Source organism: Schistosoma mansoni, chromosome 1 (assembly GCF_000237925.1).
Source record: "Schistosoma mansoni strain Puerto Rico chromosome 1, complete genome".
NCBI lineage: Eukaryota > Metazoa > Platyhelminthes > Trematoda > Strigeidida > Schistosomatidae > Schistosoma > Schistosoma mansoni.
In genome coordinates, this window is record NC_031495.1 from 62,012,697 (window position 1) to 62,033,413 (window position 20,717).

General features: G+C 38.2%; 1 protein-coding gene across 1 annotated transcript; it reads right to left on the minus strand.

Annotated features, from left to right (window-relative positions):
- Positions 1-361: 361 nt before the first annotated feature.
- Positions 362-793, minus strand: Smp_118990 (tRNA delta(2)-isopentenylpyrophosphate transferase-related; the record flags this gene model as incomplete). Its single annotated transcript, XM_018795123.1, has 1 exon — positions 362-793. The coding sequence occupies one exon, from the start codon at positions 791-793 to the stop codon at positions 362-364; it is 432 nt and encodes a 143-aa protein (XP_018649467.1).
- Positions 794-20,717: the final 19,924 nt, after the last annotated feature.

Consider the following 20,717-nt stretch of genomic DNA (forward strand, 5'->3'; position numbering starts at 1 on the left):
TCGTGATTTGACACTTTAAATCATTCTGACCTTTCTAATTTACAAACAACACAATTTTGAAGTATATATATCGTAACAGATACAAACGTTCACCATTTTTAACATATAACATCGTCAAATTCATTAATGGATGCCTTATTTTGGCCCCTGTAAAATATCGTAATTATGGACTGCAGAGCCTGATGACAAAGTTATTGAAAACAATTATTCACTCAAATATTCTTTATTTTTGAACATTCTATATAAATGTGTGTCATCTTGGCTACATCGAAGCGATCTGCACAGAATCCACATATGCGAACTAAGACTGATCAAGTTTCAGACAAAATATCAAAAGCGGGATAGTCCAAACCATCAGTAATCAAATCAAAAAAATTATATCCAAAAGAACTTTTTTCTTACCAGGCGCATCAGATGTTTCAGTCTCACTGAATCTAGGTGGCAAAACATCCACCTTATTAAGAAAAGTGTCCAGTTCATCGACTAACCCGGAATCCAACATTTTATTCACCCGCTTATTCAATTGAGTATTCAAAACGTCGGAAGCACAGTCCAGCCATAATATGAGCGACCCTCCAGGATATCGAGGTTTAATAGATCGATTTAACACTTGTTTTTCTAAATCTGCATTTTCTATATATTCATTCAATTCAGTTTGTGTTTTAGTTTGAACAGATTCTCTCAGAACATCGAGAAGTGCTTTCTTTACTTTACGAACATTATTCGGATGCAACTGTGCGGCTACATCTGGTTTTAGAGTACGCAAAAGATCATAGCATTCCGATGGATGCATAAAAGAAACTTCGCTGAAACAATGAAAATACGAAAAGGATGGAATATAATTTACTCTATAGTTCAGAGAATTACAAAACACTAACTTTCAAAATAATGAATAGTATTTGAGCAAACAATGAGATTATCCCGATCACTGAGTTACAGTTAACATTAGCAAACAATGAGGATGCTATGACGATTATTCATTCAATAGCACAATATACTGTGGCATTAGCCAAATGAACATTTAAACCACGTAATTTCAGAAAAGCTTTATCAAGTAAGAAAATGATAAAAAAAATGCACGGTGGTGCGATTTCACACATACATTTACAATAAACAAAAACAAATGAAAAAGAATAACTAACTCCTGACCGTAGCTGATACATTGACGTGGTGGTCGGGCTTGCCTATCGTGATGAACCAATCGAGCTATATTGGCTGAAACGTATGTTCCTGTAGGTTCTACCATGCCAGGCAGGTCGACTGGAGAACGGTAAGACTAAAAGCAGCAACTCAAGGCCTGAGGGCGAAGTCGTACTGCTGACTGTACAGAGGTGTAACGTCAGTAAGGTGTTTCCCTCGGACAACCAGCATAACAGCGATGCTGCCTTCTCACAAGGAAGGAAGGGGTTAGAAAAGGTCGACTCTCAAAACGTCACGCCTCACCGTACCTTATGGATTTCCGTCTCCGGCGGTAAGGCCCTTTGAAAAACGGGGCTAACATGCCGAAAATCCCCCACAAAAAGGCCGTGCGTGACCGGCCTCAAGCAGTTGTCCCTTGGGCACTGTGGTCACGCTCCCAGATCGTTAGGACCAACACCAATCCAACTTCCTTTTCAGGTCCCTCAAGAAATACCCTTCCACGGTGTGGGCAGCCGGGAAGTGATATTAGCCCTCATACCAGTAACTGCACACGAGACCAAGTTGGTCACATTCAAATCCTTCCTACACCTCCTAATAACTTTCTTATCTCCACGACTAACCCTTCTCACGTCCTTTTATCACCTCACACCGCTAGGGCAAACGATTCGAGTACGCGAAACGTTATTCTTGGTCTCCTGAAACCACGCTCTAAACTACATGTAGGAACTTTTAATGTCCTAACATTGTGCCAAATAGGACAACAGGCCTCCTTATCTAGGACTTTAGAATCTCACACCATCGATGAGTACTGCGTCTCCAAATCGCGCATACAGAATCAAAGTAGCGTCATTCATCTGACTTCCCATATCAAAATAAAGAACCAACTCGATTCACACTTCGTGTATCTGGAAGCCCTGATGCTGCTTCCCGTGGCCTCGCTGACGTAGGTATAGCATCCCATCTGGCTCTGAACATAATGAAGAGCGGAGTCAACTTAAGCGCAGGCTAATAAGAAGCCTACGCAATGATCGCGAACAGTGGTGGGTAGCGAAAGCAAGATAGATGGATAAGGCAGCGGCAATAGACAACAGCAGACAACTCTTCAGACTTATGCGAGATATCCGTCTAGCAAACAAAGGACGGGTTTACTGTGCACCAGTTTGTTCCTTCCTACTTTATGGTAGTGAAACATGGCCGATAAGAGTAGAGGATATTCGTAGGCTACTAGTATTCGATCATAGGTGTCTTCGAAGTATTGCTCGTATATCCTGGGACCATCGGGTATGTAATGCAGTTGTAGGAAACGGGTACTAGGTAAGGATGTCAAATCGATTGATGAAGTAGTGAAACTTCATCAGTTGAGATGGCTGGGACACGTGTTACGTATGCCCAACCACCGACTGCCCCGATGTGCAATGTTTTATGGTGTAGGAGTAGGTTGGAAGAAAGCTAGGGGCGGCCAGACCAAAACGTGACATAAATCCATGAAGTCACTGACAAGTGGACTGAGCCATGTTGGTCGGTGTAGACTACCTGGTTGGGATCCGCGAGATGATAACAACCGATGGTTAGAGACCTTGAGTGACATGGCTCAAAATCGTTTACAATGGCGAAGGTGCATCCACTCTTTGTGTTCTACCAAATTCTAATAATCTGAATTCTTTATGTCTCTATCTTTTTTCTCTTTCCAAATTTATTTCACTGGATTATACTTCTTGAATAACATCTTCAAACCATAATCTTTCGGATTACTGCTTATACTCTTACTACTTCTACCACTATGGGATTTGAATCGACAAATACATCTCTGTGCTTATGTTGTATGGCAACTCGAACTGATGTACGTACGTACGAAGTTCTACGTTGTGACTGACTGACTGAGTTCTAAAGGAACCTGTTACTTATTTAAACACATAAACATTGGCACAAGGCGGCACCAAATACATATATATGCGCCACATAAATCATCATTTAAAGGGATGGCTTTCTAATTCCAAAAGAAAATTTTATTTCAAGGGTTCGAACCCTAATAATTTTCTTCTGCGGTTAGAGATGTTATCAACAACTTACTAGTCCCATGAACGATTTAAGTGAAGCTAACTCCTCCTAACTCGCGATACAAAACAACCGATTGCCACATCAAGTCCTTTTGCTTGGTGACCATAGTGTACAATCCGAATGCAAGTTTTAGTTGGAATTAGGAAATACACTACATCATCGGTCACTATCTGATTACATTAAATTTTATGAAGTAGATGCAAAGAATTGTAAATGGAAAATACTTATGAACACTTCGAACTATCAATTTTAAAGCAACTAGTCTCCTTGATAAATTTGGATACTGTAATGAGGAGATAATCAGAAATATGTAATATATCAGCGCAATACATTTCGAACATTGTGATCACACACATACTTCTTAAAGGCATTTATATACAAAAAAGGTGAACTAGACAAATGAAAGGTAAAAGGAATGTTCTTAACAAGTATATATATATATATATATATATATATATATATATATATATATATAATTACTAGTGTAATTAACAGATTAGCATGTTTTGAAGCTAGAAAATCCTCCCATAAAATAGCTTCCAAATAATAATGAGTCCCACCAACAAGAATAGGTAACTTTTTCCTGATATTTCTTATATTTTCAATCAGAGGTAAACAAATGTCTCGATATGAATGAACATCATATCTATGTCCAAATTCTGGAGGATAGATCCCTATAAGATGGTGTGGGACACCTAAACACTCAACATGTGATATCTATAATGAAAATTAAGAGAGAGCACTAATTAAATAACCTTGCTTTTATAAACGGTCTGTCAAGAAAAATTTAATTTTCCAAAGAATGAAAATAAAATTGGGATCGTAATCTGTATTAGGTGGGAGCAGTTTTCCTCCATGTTTATGACACCTGGCTTCTCCAAGATGAGGATGTTAGAAAACTCTATGTGTTTGTTCATCGTTGTCTCTGAAGGATTGCTAACGTCCAGTGACAACACTATGTTAGTAATGCAGAGGTTTGGCAACGTATTCTGACACAGCGACGGTGATTTAATTAGTGTCGCTATCTTAGAACACTGACTTCGGTGGCTTGGACGGATCCTACGAATGTCGTCCCAGAGAATTCCACATCTTGCATTACTTGCTGACACTGAGACTGGTTGGAAAAAGCAGAGGTGGTCAGTGTATAACATGGTGCTGTGGTATGAAAGAAAGCCGAACAAGACTGGCTTCTATTGGTCCTTCACGACTCCCTGGTTGTGGTCCTAGAGATGATACAACTCTGGCTACAGACGTTCTCAGACATGGCTCAGAATACAAACCAGCGGCGATCCTACTACGACTTTCTTTTACTCTCTTCGTAAAAGTAAACGTAACTTCTTTAACGGAAATTTTTTCGGGTTCTATTTTTTTAACTGAACTGTTTCCTCCATTATTATCATTACTATTTCACTCACACTACTTCCTGTTCATTGTTGTCCTCTTTTATTATACGCACTTTACATCCTTTATTTCTTCACAACCTCATTGTTATTGTATGACGCACTGTAGTGAACAAGAAAACGAATGAGGACAACCGAATGTATTTAAGCGCAAATTACAAACTATCTCACTAAAATCTGACAACCATACAGTAAACAGTTAATTTGCAAACTATCAATCAATTGTCTCAATTTTGACTGTTCCTTCCGCAAATATCAATCCATCGTCTCTGATTTCATTGTTTATGCATTTTCATAGCAATTGCATTCCGTTCTCGTTTTTTCCTTACCGACTTTCTACTGAAATACATTCAATGCCTGACCATCGTTATACACTACTTATGTAGATATAAGTAGCCAACACCACAGCACCAATATTTATGTTCAAATAAATAAGTGAAAATGATTAGGTATTACATCCACTGATATTACGTCTGGCTTTTGGGAACTAATATAACTTCTAAGTCTAACTAAATATCTGATTGGTATGAAGTTTTTGAAAAGCGTGTCAAGATGAATCCACAATCTTGAATAAAGTGATTATTTAATTGGTTACGTTTCCTTACTTGATTTGCAGCGAACCCTTTCAATCAACGAATGCTAGTAAACGGTGAAGATACCGATATCTGAATATAGCCACACTTTTTTTAAATGTACAAGTGAGACTAGTCTTAGCATAGTAGTAGGAACCTAGAGACTTAGGTATCTAGAATAAAAAAAGCTTCATACGACATTTCTGTTAGCAAATAAACTAGTAAGTGATTACGTATGAAATGGTCAGTACTATATACCTCCATTATACGAATATTATTTCTGTAATTTGTAAGCTTAATAATGAATTGTATGATTATTTATTGCAGTTAGAGTCCTGCTTCCTGTTTGATGGTGAAAGATACTACTCGGCAACCCGAACCATGTCAGTGAGGCAGAATTCGAATGTGAGAATTAATTCAAAGCCACAATGCTAAGACTTCTGGGTATTTTACACCGATTTTATACACACCTTTAAAGTAATTAAATTTAAAGCTATTCCATTGATCAACAGGGAAATCACATGAAAAGATCAGGAATCTAACTACTGAGTTAAAATTTCTAACACTGCATAATTACGTTGGTTATTCTGCATGACAACCCCATCTCTTTGACATTACACATGGCTGGAAATAATACTACGGCACTGAATCACTACTAAATCAGGAGAATCCTTCAAGTTACAATACTTACACCACAATATTATCAGTGACTAAACTGTTAGTTTATTTCTACTCTCCCTGAAATTCAAAACGAAGCAAATCTAAAAAAAACCAAAACTCACCTTGTTTGTTGCAATATCGATCCCACTATACAATTGAAGGGCATCGAAATTGACGACCTCACCTCCGAAAACGTTAGCGAGATTTACTGCTAGTTTTGATTTTCCAGTCCCAGTGGCTCCACAAATAGCTATAACAGGAAGCTGGCGAAATGAACTTAAGTAGCATGACTGCCCAAGCATATGAAGTAAAAACAGCCTAAGTAAGATTATCTTTCAAAATGCTATCTTACCGTGAACTAAAAGCAAAATTTGGCACGAAAAACATGCACCAAGACGGCGCTTGGACGGTATGCACAACTGAATAAGAAAACTAGTTGAGAATAATGAAAGAGCACCTGAAAGAGAGTAATCGGGAAGTAGGTTACAAGTGTTTTACTATCATACATGTAGCTAATAAATGACATGATATGCTGACGGTAGAGGAGTTTTTCGCTATGATGGCCCGAAAACAATTGAGTTGTTTCAAAATAAAGTCATACCAGGACCTTGCAGTGTTGAATTTAAAGACTGTATTAGCAATATAACCGGGAGTCAAAGTGAATAAACTGGTAACCAACAATGGACAGCTAACCACTATATATCTGTCGAGAGTACGGCTTGTTAGATAAGTTTAGAATTAGGACGTGAAACAGAATCCCAACCCTGAACCTTAATTACACACCATAACTTCAAACACAAACTTTAACTATAAATCCTATATTTACACCACATTCCTAAGGACAACCCAAAACTTAAGTTCCCTATAATGCTTTCATCGCTAGAAGGAGCCGAGATTTTTTCGGAGTCAAATTATTAACAACACAGTTGATGAGCAATAGTCCCACAGTGGACCATCCATTTCATCATCGATGTGCTGATGAAGTTCTGCTTTAACATATCAGTTACAGTCTGGAGTGGACAGGAAACTGGGTGGCCTGCATAAGTCTTTGCAACAGTCTGGTTCATAACACTGCACGTTAAGGTTGAATTACGTTAAATTTTATTTGGTGGATAAAATACCAATCTACAAACGGAAGGACAGTACAAATGTGATTCAGTATAAGATCTACACCGGATAAAGACGTAGAGAATGGAAAATTCGACGTGAAAATAACGATCTCTAAAGCAGTGAGAATCTAAAATCGAGAAAACCGAAAGATACAAACAAAACCGACCAATGAGAATTACATGATATCAAGTTTAAAATTTAACATATGCCAAATGGTGGATAATCCAACGGTCATTCTTGGTTCACAATCTCAGATTACGGAAATCTCTCAGACTTCAGAGGAAAAACCTGCACCTTCGGGCATGACCAACAACCTCATGATATAATTCGTTTGTTCTATGCATTTTGTAGCCCACTAAAAACGAATCTGACATTTTGGGCAACGGTAAATGGTGACTGGACATACAAAACACATTTTATAACCGTTTTAGTCAACTAAGATTCAGAATACTATTATCGACTCATCACCTTTATTTAATAGGTTCCGTCAAACACTGCTTAATTAGTGAATTCAATATTTGAGAGTAATTGTTAGAAACATATATGATTGAATGGATGAGAATTACTCGCATCTACTTTTAGTGGTTTTACATGTTAAAGGTACTACAGAAAAAAAGATGTTGAGTAGCATTCTCCCACCTTAATACAAACAGATTCATCTTGAACGTAACACTGGTAGTGTGAGCTGACAGAAACCTAACGAGCTATTTACACCTAACCTAAGATTTTATCAACCAGTAACACATCTTGACTGATGAGATCTACAAGACAAGTGAGATGACAATTCCATCTAAGTACACCCTTTCCTATCACTAATCAAGGGTTTGATGCAGAATACTCTTGAAACAATATCTTAGACTTAGGGGGAGAAAAAGGAATCCCAGGCACGATGCTAGTCAAGGAGTTTGGAAGACTGAATTTTTGTCAGTCAGCCGAATGTTGGAGCACTCCTTAATTCTCAAACCTTTCAAAATAAACCAGCCAGTTTCTGGACCAAACGTTTGCCACCTTCCTTAAAAAAAGTTTAGGAGTAGGATATCTCTCCTAGATGATTCATGGAGCTTCAGACTTTGGAGTTCCTTGATGACCTCCACCTCGTTGGGTGGATCAGTCGTCACCGGCCCCCAAATGCCTTGGTACGGCCGAGAGTGGGGAGAGTCTGCTCTCCCTCTCGAAATGCTCTCATATGGCCACGCGAATATATAGCCTCTGCCAGGGAAGTCCTACTCACTGCCTTCTCGTGGCGGGGGTGTTGTTCACAAAAGTGAGAGGACGAAAAGCGAATGTCCGGCGCTTTAACCGGGTTGGTGGACACGGAAATTCCACCTAGGGGAGTTAGAAAACCCTCATTCCAAACCAATGGTGCACATGGGCTCCAGTATCCTGAAGGAACGAATGACGTATGAACCAACTGTTGGTCACCGGCTACCATGGGACTGTATCTCCTTACGATGCTCCACTGCCTTGTGGACTAGACCTTTAGGTCAAAGGCTCCGGGTGTGGGCCCCTAAGAAAACCATCAGCTTCAGTCTGGGCACCTGGGCAGTATCACAGCCCTCACACAAATCGAATGAGATTTGTGAGGCGCATATGTATCTGGTGCTTCCTTGTACCAATATTTATGTGTTTAAATAAATAAATATAAATAAGGCGACAGAGAACAGGCCAGTCAGATTGGCATAGTTGGGGCAGTAGACCAGCTGAACAGCTCCTAGCTTGGTTTGATATTTGGTTGCAAAAGAAGATGAAGCCAATACACTTACATCAAACGGTTTATGAAGATGAATTTTTTAACCACCGGAACGCGAGGTTACATTGGTGCAAGCCAGAAGCATAGTCAGAGTCCAGGTGGGTGCTCCAAAATGAACGATATTCCTGTATACAACGATGGCAGCAGTAGCTAATTGCAATGTGCCCAATTAGTCCATCCCTGAGTTACGAATAGAGGGTACCAGACAGCCCACCGACGATGACTTTGTTGAAAGTTGGTGCTAGCGAGAAATAGGTTATCTTCTGCGCAAATCTACCTAAGACGGTCATTATTAGACATACAACCAAAAACTATTGACCACCCAAGCGATTATTCCCTAAACCTAGACGCTTAACCTATTCATTCGGATTTCTGGCTAGTAGCATAATATCTATCGAACGGAGTTTCTTGAGATTATTTAACTAGTTGGTTGCAACTGGGCTGGGATCTGTCGAGCCGTAGGTAGAGATTATGTAAAGATATTATTTCACACACTGACTTCTCTGTTTGATGGAGCTTTCTAATCCAGCAGAACACAAATGATTATGAATGGGAACCCGATAGATTGATTCTGTTACTGTCATGGAGCTTAACAGGACACTAACGCCAGCCAAACAGGATGAACATGATTCGATGTCTACAGATAAATGTATATGAAACAAGCTTTTCGAATCAACAGATGGGAAGTGAATTTTTGATACATTCCTCACCAACTAATATGCCTGATATACCACTAAGATACACAAACACTCCAACATATACTCTATCTAAATATCTAAGAGGTATATTGATACCGTCTCAAAATAACTTACACATTACCACTAAAGGCTATTATGATATCAAATAAAAAACTTCGAATTTAATCATTATTCAAAACAAAACGATGGTAAGCTATGTTGTATTTTGATATACTCAGTCGATTGACATGCCTAAATTATATTAATGGTTTAACAACATATGCTCATTAAACATCAGCCTTATAAAATTCTTCAAACCGTTTGAATTCGACATTTATGTTCGAGGGGACTTCGTATACACAAACGAGCGGGGTAGCCATGGGACCACTTATGTTGCCAACTGCCGTTAATTTGATCATGTCCCATATAGAGACGCATATTCTGCTAATGCAATCAGACCATACATTCGGACCACATATGTAGACGACACTTTCGTCATCCCAGAAAAGACTCTCCTGAGAAATTTTTCCAAGCTGATACACACTTTTTTAGCTCACATAAAATACACTTTTGAAAACAGACTTAGTCAACTACTATTTGTAGACTGCTTAGTGGAAAGAGAACTAACTGGAAGTCTGAATACACAATCACTTGCTGAATCCCAAAACACTCGAGTCAGCACATATCTTAACACATTCTACCCGAAGTTTGTGCCGATGATGTCGTTCAGAAGGACGATGGAAGCTCCATGACCAAACCACCCAGCTCAGAGAACAAAACTCCATAAAAATGCAAAAATCTTTTAGGCCTTAAACCTAACCCGATGAGCGTCAAATATCATTACATTAGATGGGGGTTGTAAAAAAAACATAAGAATATCACTAACACTTCATGATTTAATAGCTTCCCTATGAGTATTTCGTAAAATTTGTTGGCAACTTAAACATTTAAAAATCCATTTCTAAAAAGAATTCTACGAAATGTAGTGTCTTTAAACACATAAAACTGTCTTGGGTTGTGTTAGATTGACATTGTGATAGTATAGTTAAAACTTTTGATAGTGGAAATAAATAATTCGGACTAACTTCAGGAATCAGCTGATTTGTGAAAATTATATAGTACAATCACATTTGGCCATGTAAAGCAACGCACATAGTCAAGCTTCGAGCATATTTTTTTTCAGTTTTCAATATCACGAAAGACTCATTTGGCAGCTCGAAAACATTGAAATAATTCGTAAGAGATAAGCAGCACACAGTACCCGATTGTGATCTAGTGAACATGCTTGACCTATCTCTTTCAACCGGGAGTGTGTCAAGTGAAATTACTAAGGTCAGCATATGTGTTAAGAACTTACAAAACTATTTATCTTGGGAATTTACCTAGCGCTACAAAGCCAACTCCATTGTGAATTTCTTTCATCATCTTTACAGATTTTCGAATTAAGTCTCAGAATTAAGTCTATCTCACTCTGTGACTCGAAATTCATTGTCATTTGACGACAAACATTGTCCTAAAGTAGTGTAGCGGTAAACAAATCCCCAAATCAATAGCTATGTAAGTCTTCAACATTAGATACCGATAATATTAGTTTTGATGGACTCACTCAGCTGAATGCGCTCGGTCGTGCATCCACACCAGATTACGAATGAGAACGACGTGCTCAACATCCCCTGCAATCGCTAACCAGATTAGATCAGTCACATCTCGATATATTGATAATCTATCAAATATACCTTCGAACCTCCTCGCTTCTGACTTTTGATTTCACCGGATGGGAGCGGTTCAATTATAGAAGTTGTTACTAGTGAAATGTTGTCAAAATACAATACATGTGGAATCCTCAGTAGGTAGCATTTGAACAAGTGAAACTGATGTTGACTTTGATCATTCTAACGGGTGCGAACTGACTGAAGGCGCTCAGGTCACGCCATCATCTGAAATTAAACGCTTCTCATCACTCTACGTCAACTTACAACCAAATACACTTTCCCTCTAGAAGTCATCGCCTTCTCCCTTGTTTATCCTAAGGTTATTAAGCCCAAAGAAACTTATATGCCAGTTCATCCATTTATGTAAAATCTAAGTCGTCTTCAAGGCATTCTCAGAAAGTTTGACAATGAGATTAATTCAATTAAGACTGGAGTTTCGTTTGTTTCGCCGTGTCGCAGATTAGCGGAGTTCTGTACCAGAATATGTAATATCAACTCCTCCCTCCAACCTACCCAAAAAGTATTAGTTCTTCCTAGTAATACTCATCAAAAGGAGTAACATGTTACTTAACCTTCTGTTACACCGTACATCTTGAGAATCGCAACATTATATATTTGTCTACCTACTCTAAACGAGTAATGACGTCAGTCTGATAAATTTTAATAGGAATCGTGTGACTGCCAAGTGTACATCCAAGTTGTGTTTACGACAAGTTTCTTCTATAAACCACTCTATCCTGGTGCCCATGCATTTTTGCTCCCACACAGAATGACCAGAATATTACCGTATAAATGCTCCAGTTGAATATAAAAAGAGCAGAACTACAATACAGATAAGAAAAATGGGCTGTCAAATGGTCCAGTCTCTTAGAGAAAACAGACTTCTTTGAGTCAAACATTCTAGATCTCAGTGGGACTCTTCTTGAGTTTTCGTCTTCGCTACGAACTGTGCTTTTGTTCGGTGTCAATCTGAAACAACTAAGGTTATCTTGTATTTTGTGTTTTACGGCCTGTAATCACACGTAAGCAGTCATCTTCACCTGCAAGTGAGCGAAAAGGCGATCAAGTTCCCTCCGTTTTTTCCTGTAACAGTTCATACATATAAATAACAGTTTCTAAAAGCGTCCGTGTAGTGGAGGGGCTTGCAGCAATTTCTGTGTTGTGAGATACAAGTGGAGTTCTAAATGTATGTTCATGCCACTCAGATTTAGAAATACTACATGTTCTGCGAAATCTTATGGGTGAGAAGCTGTGTCTCTATGCCAAAGCCAAATATAGATACCAAGTCGGGCTCCAGTTAATAGGATCCAAATCAGGAAAACGTCTATCGAACTCGTAGACAACGAAGTGTGTCCCCAGAAACACTAACTAACGGTTTTAGACTTGATTTCTAGCTATCAAATACGAAGAGGGTAACTGAGTAGTCACGGCTCAACAAAGAAGTGGAATCGAAGCTAACAAGCCTAACTTCCACAACAAAAGCCAGTGCAAACATATTTAAAACTCTTAAAATAAGGCTACAATAAAATAAATTGTAACCTCTTGGGGAAGTCCCTCAAATAAGAGAAGTATTTTATCGAACAGATATTTGTAGGTCTAGTTTTATGGTACAAGGTCTGGCACCACATAGTGATCGATTGGATAAGCGGTCAGTGAACCATGAATGCGAATCTTCCGTTGCGTTGGTTCACTCGCCTTCTCTACTGCGTTATTTTGTTTCGCTTCGCCCTCTCTTCTTCCCTTCCTTTGCTTCTTTTCCCTGCTTATCTGTCTTGATCAATAACCGTGTAAAATATGCGTATTCAAACTCCATTCTCTTATTTGAATTACTTTATTCTGTTATTTTATAACAACTCCGCCTGTAGCTCTTCTAGAGTTACTGCTAGTCCCAAGCCCGGGTAAGGGAGGAGGGTTGGGCATGAGGTTAGCGACCCCATCCCGTAGAAAAACTAACTCGCTAAAAAACGCTAACCAAGAAAAATAATTCAAACCATTTAAACTCTGCCCTCCGAGTTCAAGGAATAATTATGATGCCTCATGATGAAAGCCGAGACTTTTCGGAAGTCACGAGGCAGATGCACCTTCTAACAACCATAGCAACACTCTTTGTAGGTATATGGGACGTCCGGACAATATAGGAGACCAAGAAGACCAGTCAAAAATAGCAATGGAAATGAAGAGATACAAATTGGCAGTACTCAGAATCCGCGAAATCCATTGGACACAGGCTGGAAAACAAAGGCTAGATAGTGGAGAGATGCTTCTGTACTCTGGTAACGAAGAGGAAAATGCTTCACACACTCAGGGAGTTGCTCTAACGCTGCCCAGAGAAGCACAAAATGCACTTGTAGGATGGGAATCTCATGGACCCAGAATTATCAAAGCATCATTCAAAACAAAGAAGAAGGGGATCACAATGAATGTTATCCAATGTTACGCACCCACCAATGATAGCCACGACGACGATAAAGATCAATTCTATCAGAGGCTGCAATTAATCATAACGAAGTGCTCAAGCAAGGACTTCACAATCCTGATGGGAGATCTAAACGCTAAAGTCGGAGTGAACAACACAGGATATGAAGATATAATTGACCGACATAGACTGGGAGAGAGAAATGAAAATGGGGAGAGATTTGCAAATCTATATGCATTCAAAAAATCGGTTATAAGCGGCACAATATTTCCACACAAGTGCATACACAAAGCTACACGGATCTCACCGGACCACACCACAGAGAACCAGACAGATCGTAATTGTATCAACAAAAAATTCCGAAGGACGATGGAAGATATGAGAACCAGGAGAGGAGCTGACATAGCTTCAGATACCCACAAGCTGGTTGTGGCCAAGATGAGAATGAAGCTAAAGAAACACTGGACAGCTGGACAAACAGCACTACAAAGGTTCAATACAGCCTTCCTTCGAGATACTGACAAGCTCAACCAATTCAAGATAACTCTCAACAACAGGTTCCAAGCTTTACAGAATCTACCGAAAGAACAAGAAACTACGATGGAAGACAAGTGGAAAGGGATCAAAGAAGCTCTAACTTCAACGTATCAGGGGGTTCTGGATCGCAAGAAACATCATAAAAAATGGATCTCTATGGGAACCCTGAACAAGATTCAAGAAAGGAAGAACAAGAAGACAGCAATTAACTACAGTCGAACACGAACAGAGAAAGTCAAGAAATAAGCTGAGCACACAGAAGCAAACAAGCAAGTGAAGAAGGCCATTCAAGCCGACAAGCAGAAATACATGGGTGAATTATCAAAAACGGCGGAAAATGCTGCAAGAGGAGGGTATATGAAATAGCTGTATGATACAACGAAGAATCTGGCAGGGAGATTGTTGTGTCCCGAATGGAATTGTGAATGGCAACTTTTGAGGACTATTTGTGGACCAATGTAATATGTATATTTCCTATTGTAACTAACCTAATCATATTCGTTTCCTCTTATCATTAGCTTTATTTTGACCTTTGAACTATTATTATACGATTCTTGAGTTATCATCAGTTTATTGATTACTATTCACAGCCACAATTGGCTAAATATTGTACAAATGTTATTTTCTATTTTATGGGTCGATGTGGTCTGCTTGGTTGGTATATAAAAACCCAGTATGTTTGTGAATAAGGATTCATACCACTGAGGCTGTTATTGGTGTTTTGGACTTAACTGGCTGGGCTAGGCAGATCGCAGGACCAGTTAGCACTCTAGTCTGCTCGTACGGGTTTCGTGTCACTGTTCCAATTGATAATTCGCTGCTCCCTGATTGTCGGTCTCATCAAGTCACACATTAACTAGGCATCCACTCGGCCACAAGTATAACAGTGATATAGTAAACCAGAGAGACCAGTCAAGGACAAAGAAGGGAAGACAATCACCGAGATTGAAGAACAGAGGAAAAGATGAGCAGAATACTTTGAGGAACTGCTGAATAGGCCAGCTCCATCGAATCCACCGGACATCAGAGCAGCACACACAGATCTTCCTATAGATGTCACTCCACCAACGATCGAAGAAGTCAAGATGTCCATCAGAAAAATCAAGAGCAGGGAAGCAGCAGGACCTGACAATATACCAGCTGAAGCGCTGAAGTCAGACATTGAAGTAACTGCAAACGTGCTTAACTTTCTATTCAAGAAGATTTGGGAAGAGGAACGAGTGCCAACGGACTGGGAAGAAGAATACCACATCAAGATACCAAAGAAAGGAGATCTGAGCAAATGTGAGAACTACAGAGGCACCACACTGTTGTCAGTACCAGAAAACGTTTTCAACAGAGTGCTGCTGGACCGGTTGAAAGACGCAGTAGACGCCCAACTTCGAGATCAACAGGTCGGATTCGTAAGGATCGATTGTGCACAGACCAAATTGCGATACTACGGATCATCGTGGAAAAATCAGTTGAGTGGAATTCGTCACTATACATCAACTTCATTGACTATGAGAAGGCGTTTGATAGTGTGGACCGGAGAACATTATTGGATCATGTACTGATTGCTTGGGAGATTACATTTAATTTCATTATAACACACAGTGTTTCCAATTCCGGAATAGTGCCTCGGTGAACAAATGTGCACAATCCCAATCAAAACATGAAACGTAATCAAAAAGGGAAGCGAATCAATATGGCAGCAGCCATAACTAAATTTCGGCTGAAACAGCATAGATGTAGTTCAGGAAAAGCATGGAAACCGAGTAAAGATGTTACTCATAGGTTTTGTCGCTTTCAACAATTTTTAATCACTGTGTTTCAAATAAGTCGTTTTCTATTTTATGCTAAACTCCCTATATAAATATTCGTGTAAATAGATGGTTTATTTTGCAGCAAAGCATTTATTCTGGAGCGTTTCTCTCATGTACCCACTCATATTTAACGAATTACTAACAGCTACTTGTCCGAAATTTACATGATCACTATTCTTTACATATTAAAAGGATTTCTGATAACCATTCATATGTATTAGCGGTTTTACTAAATCCTTTCACGGTTAAACATTAATAAGGTCGAGAAAATCTCCCCGTAACTAAATAAACCTTATTAATTTTAGGCAGACTAACTGGAATACTGGTTTGAATTCTTCCTCGCTTGATGAAAAAACTCTAGAAGAGATGGAAACATCCCCGTACCTGTTCAGCATCATCGATGAAGAAGGAGGATCTGGTGAAGACGTGAAGACGATGATTGGCCAAACAATGGCAGGATTTCTACAATCGAAGAACATATGGAACTCAAAACAACTGTCACCCAATATCAAGGTGAGAATCATCAATACGAACGTCAAGACAGTTAGTTCTACTGTACAAACCTGAAACATGGGGAACTACTACATCCATAGTCAAGAATGTACAAGTATTTATAAACATTTGTCTACGCAAAATACTCAACATTCACTAACCGGATACCATCAACAACAGCGTTTTATGGGAGAGGACAAACCAGCTTCCCACTGAAGAGGAAATTAGGAAAAGACTTTGTGAATGGTTAGGACATATATTGAGGAAATCATCAAACTGCATCACGAGGCAATCGCTAACTTAGAATCCCGAAGGGAGGCGGAAAAGAGGAAGGCCAAAGAACACATTACGCCGGGAAATAGAATCAGATATGGGAAGGATGAATATTAACTGGAAAGGATTGCCCAGGACAGGGTTGGATGGAGAATGCTGGTGTGCGGCCTGTGATCCTCAACGAGGAGTGATAGGCTTAAGTAAGGATGCAAGCCTGGGCCAGTAACTGATGTAGGGGAAAACGGATTACTGAATTTTAGACCATTCCCAGACCCATGAGATTATTCAAATAAACTAACTCCTTCCAGTGACATAGTAATATATATGTGCTCAGTAGTTAACCATGAGCATATATGCGTTTCCATTTAGGATGTTGACTGTCAATGTTTGTGCGGCCTATGCTCCTCCATTGGTGGTAACAGGAGTAAGTAAGTAGGTAGATGTCTAATTTACCTACGATTTATGCTATTCAGTGCGCGGACTGTTAATGAGGATACATATGATGTCAAGTTCACAACTGTAGTCATGTGATGTCTAATACTGTCAGTACATACATGCCATTTTAATGAAAGTTTGGTGTCTACGCAAATAATCATGCCGTATTAAGTTTGTTCAAGTAATTCAAATAGAGCTCTCAGGAAAAAATTCTAATGATTATGAATTGATAAGTAATCGAGAACGAAGTTCATTTTTATCTATGATATGGTTGACAACATGACAGCTTCAAACACTAAACCAGTCTTTTTACTTTAGTTAGTGGGAGAGAAAAAATTAACATTAAGTGTCACGCGAATGATGGACTAACCACCAAATCTTATTCCTAAGAGATATCCAAAGAAGCTGAATTTCAGATAAGATAATTAAGACTGCGCTATTGGATTATCTTAAAGATATAATACTAGATTGTCGCTTGTTATTATTATTATTATTCAAAAACATCTTTTGGGTACATAAGTGCTGTGAAGAAACCATTTCGGGTTTCTTCAAAAATGCAATAATACACAATTTTCAATAATGTTAGCATTATAGTTGCCATGTTTGAGAAAGTAAGGAAAAGAAAAATAAAATATTAATAATAATAATAAATCAGGTTCTGCGTAATTGGCAAGAATTTTGAATTGATTTTGAAGGGGGAAAGGAAGAAACTAAGGAAATAGAAATAAAGGAGACGCAGAATACGTAAATATCTTAACGCAGAACAAGAATAAACAGCTATGTGTGTATGGCAAAACGAGTAATAAAAATAAATAAAACAGAATAAATTAATAAGTAAATAACTTATTATTGCGGTAAGATATGACGTTAGAATAAGTGTTTGTGCGCATACAGTCATAGTTTTGGGTGATGCTATGAAAGTCTCAATTAAGTGCAAAAGATAATCAATATGTATGAGGTGTATATACATAGTGAAAATAAAACGAGTCTGATAACTTGAATTCAGCGTAACACAAGTTATTGTCTTAATCCAAAACTTTGTAATCTTAAGAATAATATTTATTTAGAAGGAAAAAAAGGAGAGAGAGAGAGAAAAGAAATGAACACATAGTGAAAGGGTTCAACCATGATAATAATAGTGTAATGGTTATAGACTTTTGAGATAGACGAGTAATTTTAAAAAAATTATAATGATAAATAAATAAAGAAAATCAGAAAAAAATAAATGAATAATTACAATAATAATAAACCTTTACTGCACTCGGATAAATACGTGTAGATTTATGTAACAGTATACCGAGTGAAACCGGGTATTAGTATAAACATTAGTGCAATAATAATAATTTAGAATGGTGTTATGATAGTCACAATTAATTGCAAAGGATAATCAAATATAAAATTCTATATGTTATACATATGTTGTGAAGATTAAAAAAACTGAGACTTTATTTGTTTAAGTGTAACATAGGGTTTTTTGTTTTTAATTGTAGACTTTGGATGTTTAGGAATAAAATATGTTTAGAAGGACAAGAGAAGATGAAAATAATATCTGATGTGTCGAGGTACCAATAATGATACGAATGACAGTAATAATTATAAATACGAACATAGGCAGACTTCATATATTAAGATGAATAAAAGTGAAATAAAATAGGCATGAAAAGTTTCAAAGGTTTCACTTTGCTTTTCAGTCAGTTAGATAGATGGCGGACCTTTTTTGTATAAATCATTGTTAGGCACGTTGATATTCAGTAGGTGACACAATCCACTTTCGGAAAGAAAATCATCAAGAAGACTTCGGAACCGGATTATAGTTTCACTGCATCGGAGGTTCACTGGCAGTCTATTCCACATGGTTGAGTAGCAAATATTATGAATATTATGAATGTCATTATGATAACTTAAAACACGGGTGAGTGGATTTCAAAGTGGAGTTCCGCGAACGTGACGTTGACTACAGACGGATTGCATCACATATTCTTATTACGAAACCGGAGACAACTGCAGATAAAGCTATTGTAAGTACTTAAATCTGTCAGCAATAGCAGTCCTTCTTTCAGTATTGCTGTAGATAGTAAAACCCTAGCCATTCACTGAATAGTTTATCATTCATGATATTTATCACAATGGATAAAGTCGTTAAGCGTAACCGTGACTTATGTTAGCAATGTTACTGACTATTGTTCTGCAAACGATGCTCCTGTATTGTTTAAACATCCGAGATTTTCGGTCTGGATATAACTGTACCTCTGAACACGTGAATATCCAGTCGAATAATATTTCCAATCACGGCAATCCACAAAACAATGCCGCTTCTGAAGTTAACTGTTATTAAGCCGTCAAAAATAGGGAAAGTTACCGGAAAACAGACTTCCTACTTACTTACTGTGTGATCTTGTCATAAAGCCATTGGTTTTCCTAAGGACCTTTGTGGTGTAAGGATCTCGAAGTGTATGGAATATTTTGTTGATGTTCAGAACAGTGCATTGCAAGTCGAACAGAAACTGCTTCGATCGTGTTGGAAAATCCATAGTCCTGCTGGTAGACGCATATAATTTTCACTGCTATCTTATGCAGTGCCTAAGTAGCTGACTAATTAGAATTTGAAATCTTTCAATAACTACAGCACTCACCTATAAAAACAACGAATATACATCTAAAAGCAACATATAAATACTTCCAACTTTCACTGAAATTTACTTTACTTCCCTTATGAGTGCAATTAGTGTTTTTTGCCGGTAGTTATGCCTCGTTTTATTGACAGAAGAAACCAAGCTAGTAGTGAATATGTCTTTATTTAGCTTGTGATGCAAGATACACCGAAGTGCCAGGTCACCTGTTTAAACCCACGAAGCTTTACCACATCCAATATAAGATAATAAAAAATATAATCTCTGTACAAAATAAGGAAGCGAATGAGTACTTGAGCTCTATTCTTCTGACATAAACTTTGATGGGTGAGGTCAACTTCTAACTTAATCAGGTTTTTACAAGTGATGGTCTTCTGTATTTGTGAGATTTCTGCTTCACTTACTCGCTGTAAGTTTTTAAATTCACTTTCAAATTCTGCTCAACTTCAGGACCTTTGATTATGCGATGACTGTTGAAAAAAAGCATCCAGGTCTACAGAGGCCTTATTGAAACCTGTTGATGCAATAGTACTGTGTGGTCTTTTTTGAGAGTTTTGTGTATAGAAATCCCTCCATATACACACTATTGTAATTTATTCTTCTTGATTCCTTTAGACGTACATTTTGTTAAACTTTTGATTTCAGTTGAGGTGGTACTATTTTTATTTTATTTTCAACTCTTTACTTCTTAAATCTTTGTAGAATTATGGTGCAGTTCGTTACTTGTACTTCAGTAATAGTAGACCCATTCCGAAAGTCGTAGATTTGTCATGATGTGACTGCCTAATCTACAAGATCTCACGTAGAAGTCCTGTGATTGTCTACACTGACTTATCCCATCGGGACCTGTAGCAATATAATGTTCGGCGCTTCTGAAGAACACCATTGGAATGGATACAGGATAATTTATTTAATGTATATAAAGACAAGTTATACAGAATGACCGCGTCTGCCAGACTGAGCCATACCGTTCAACCTCTTAGTGTTACACTTTGAAAGTGAATCTTCTCAATAATTCTTTGTTTAGCTTCGAAGAACGTGTGGTTAGGA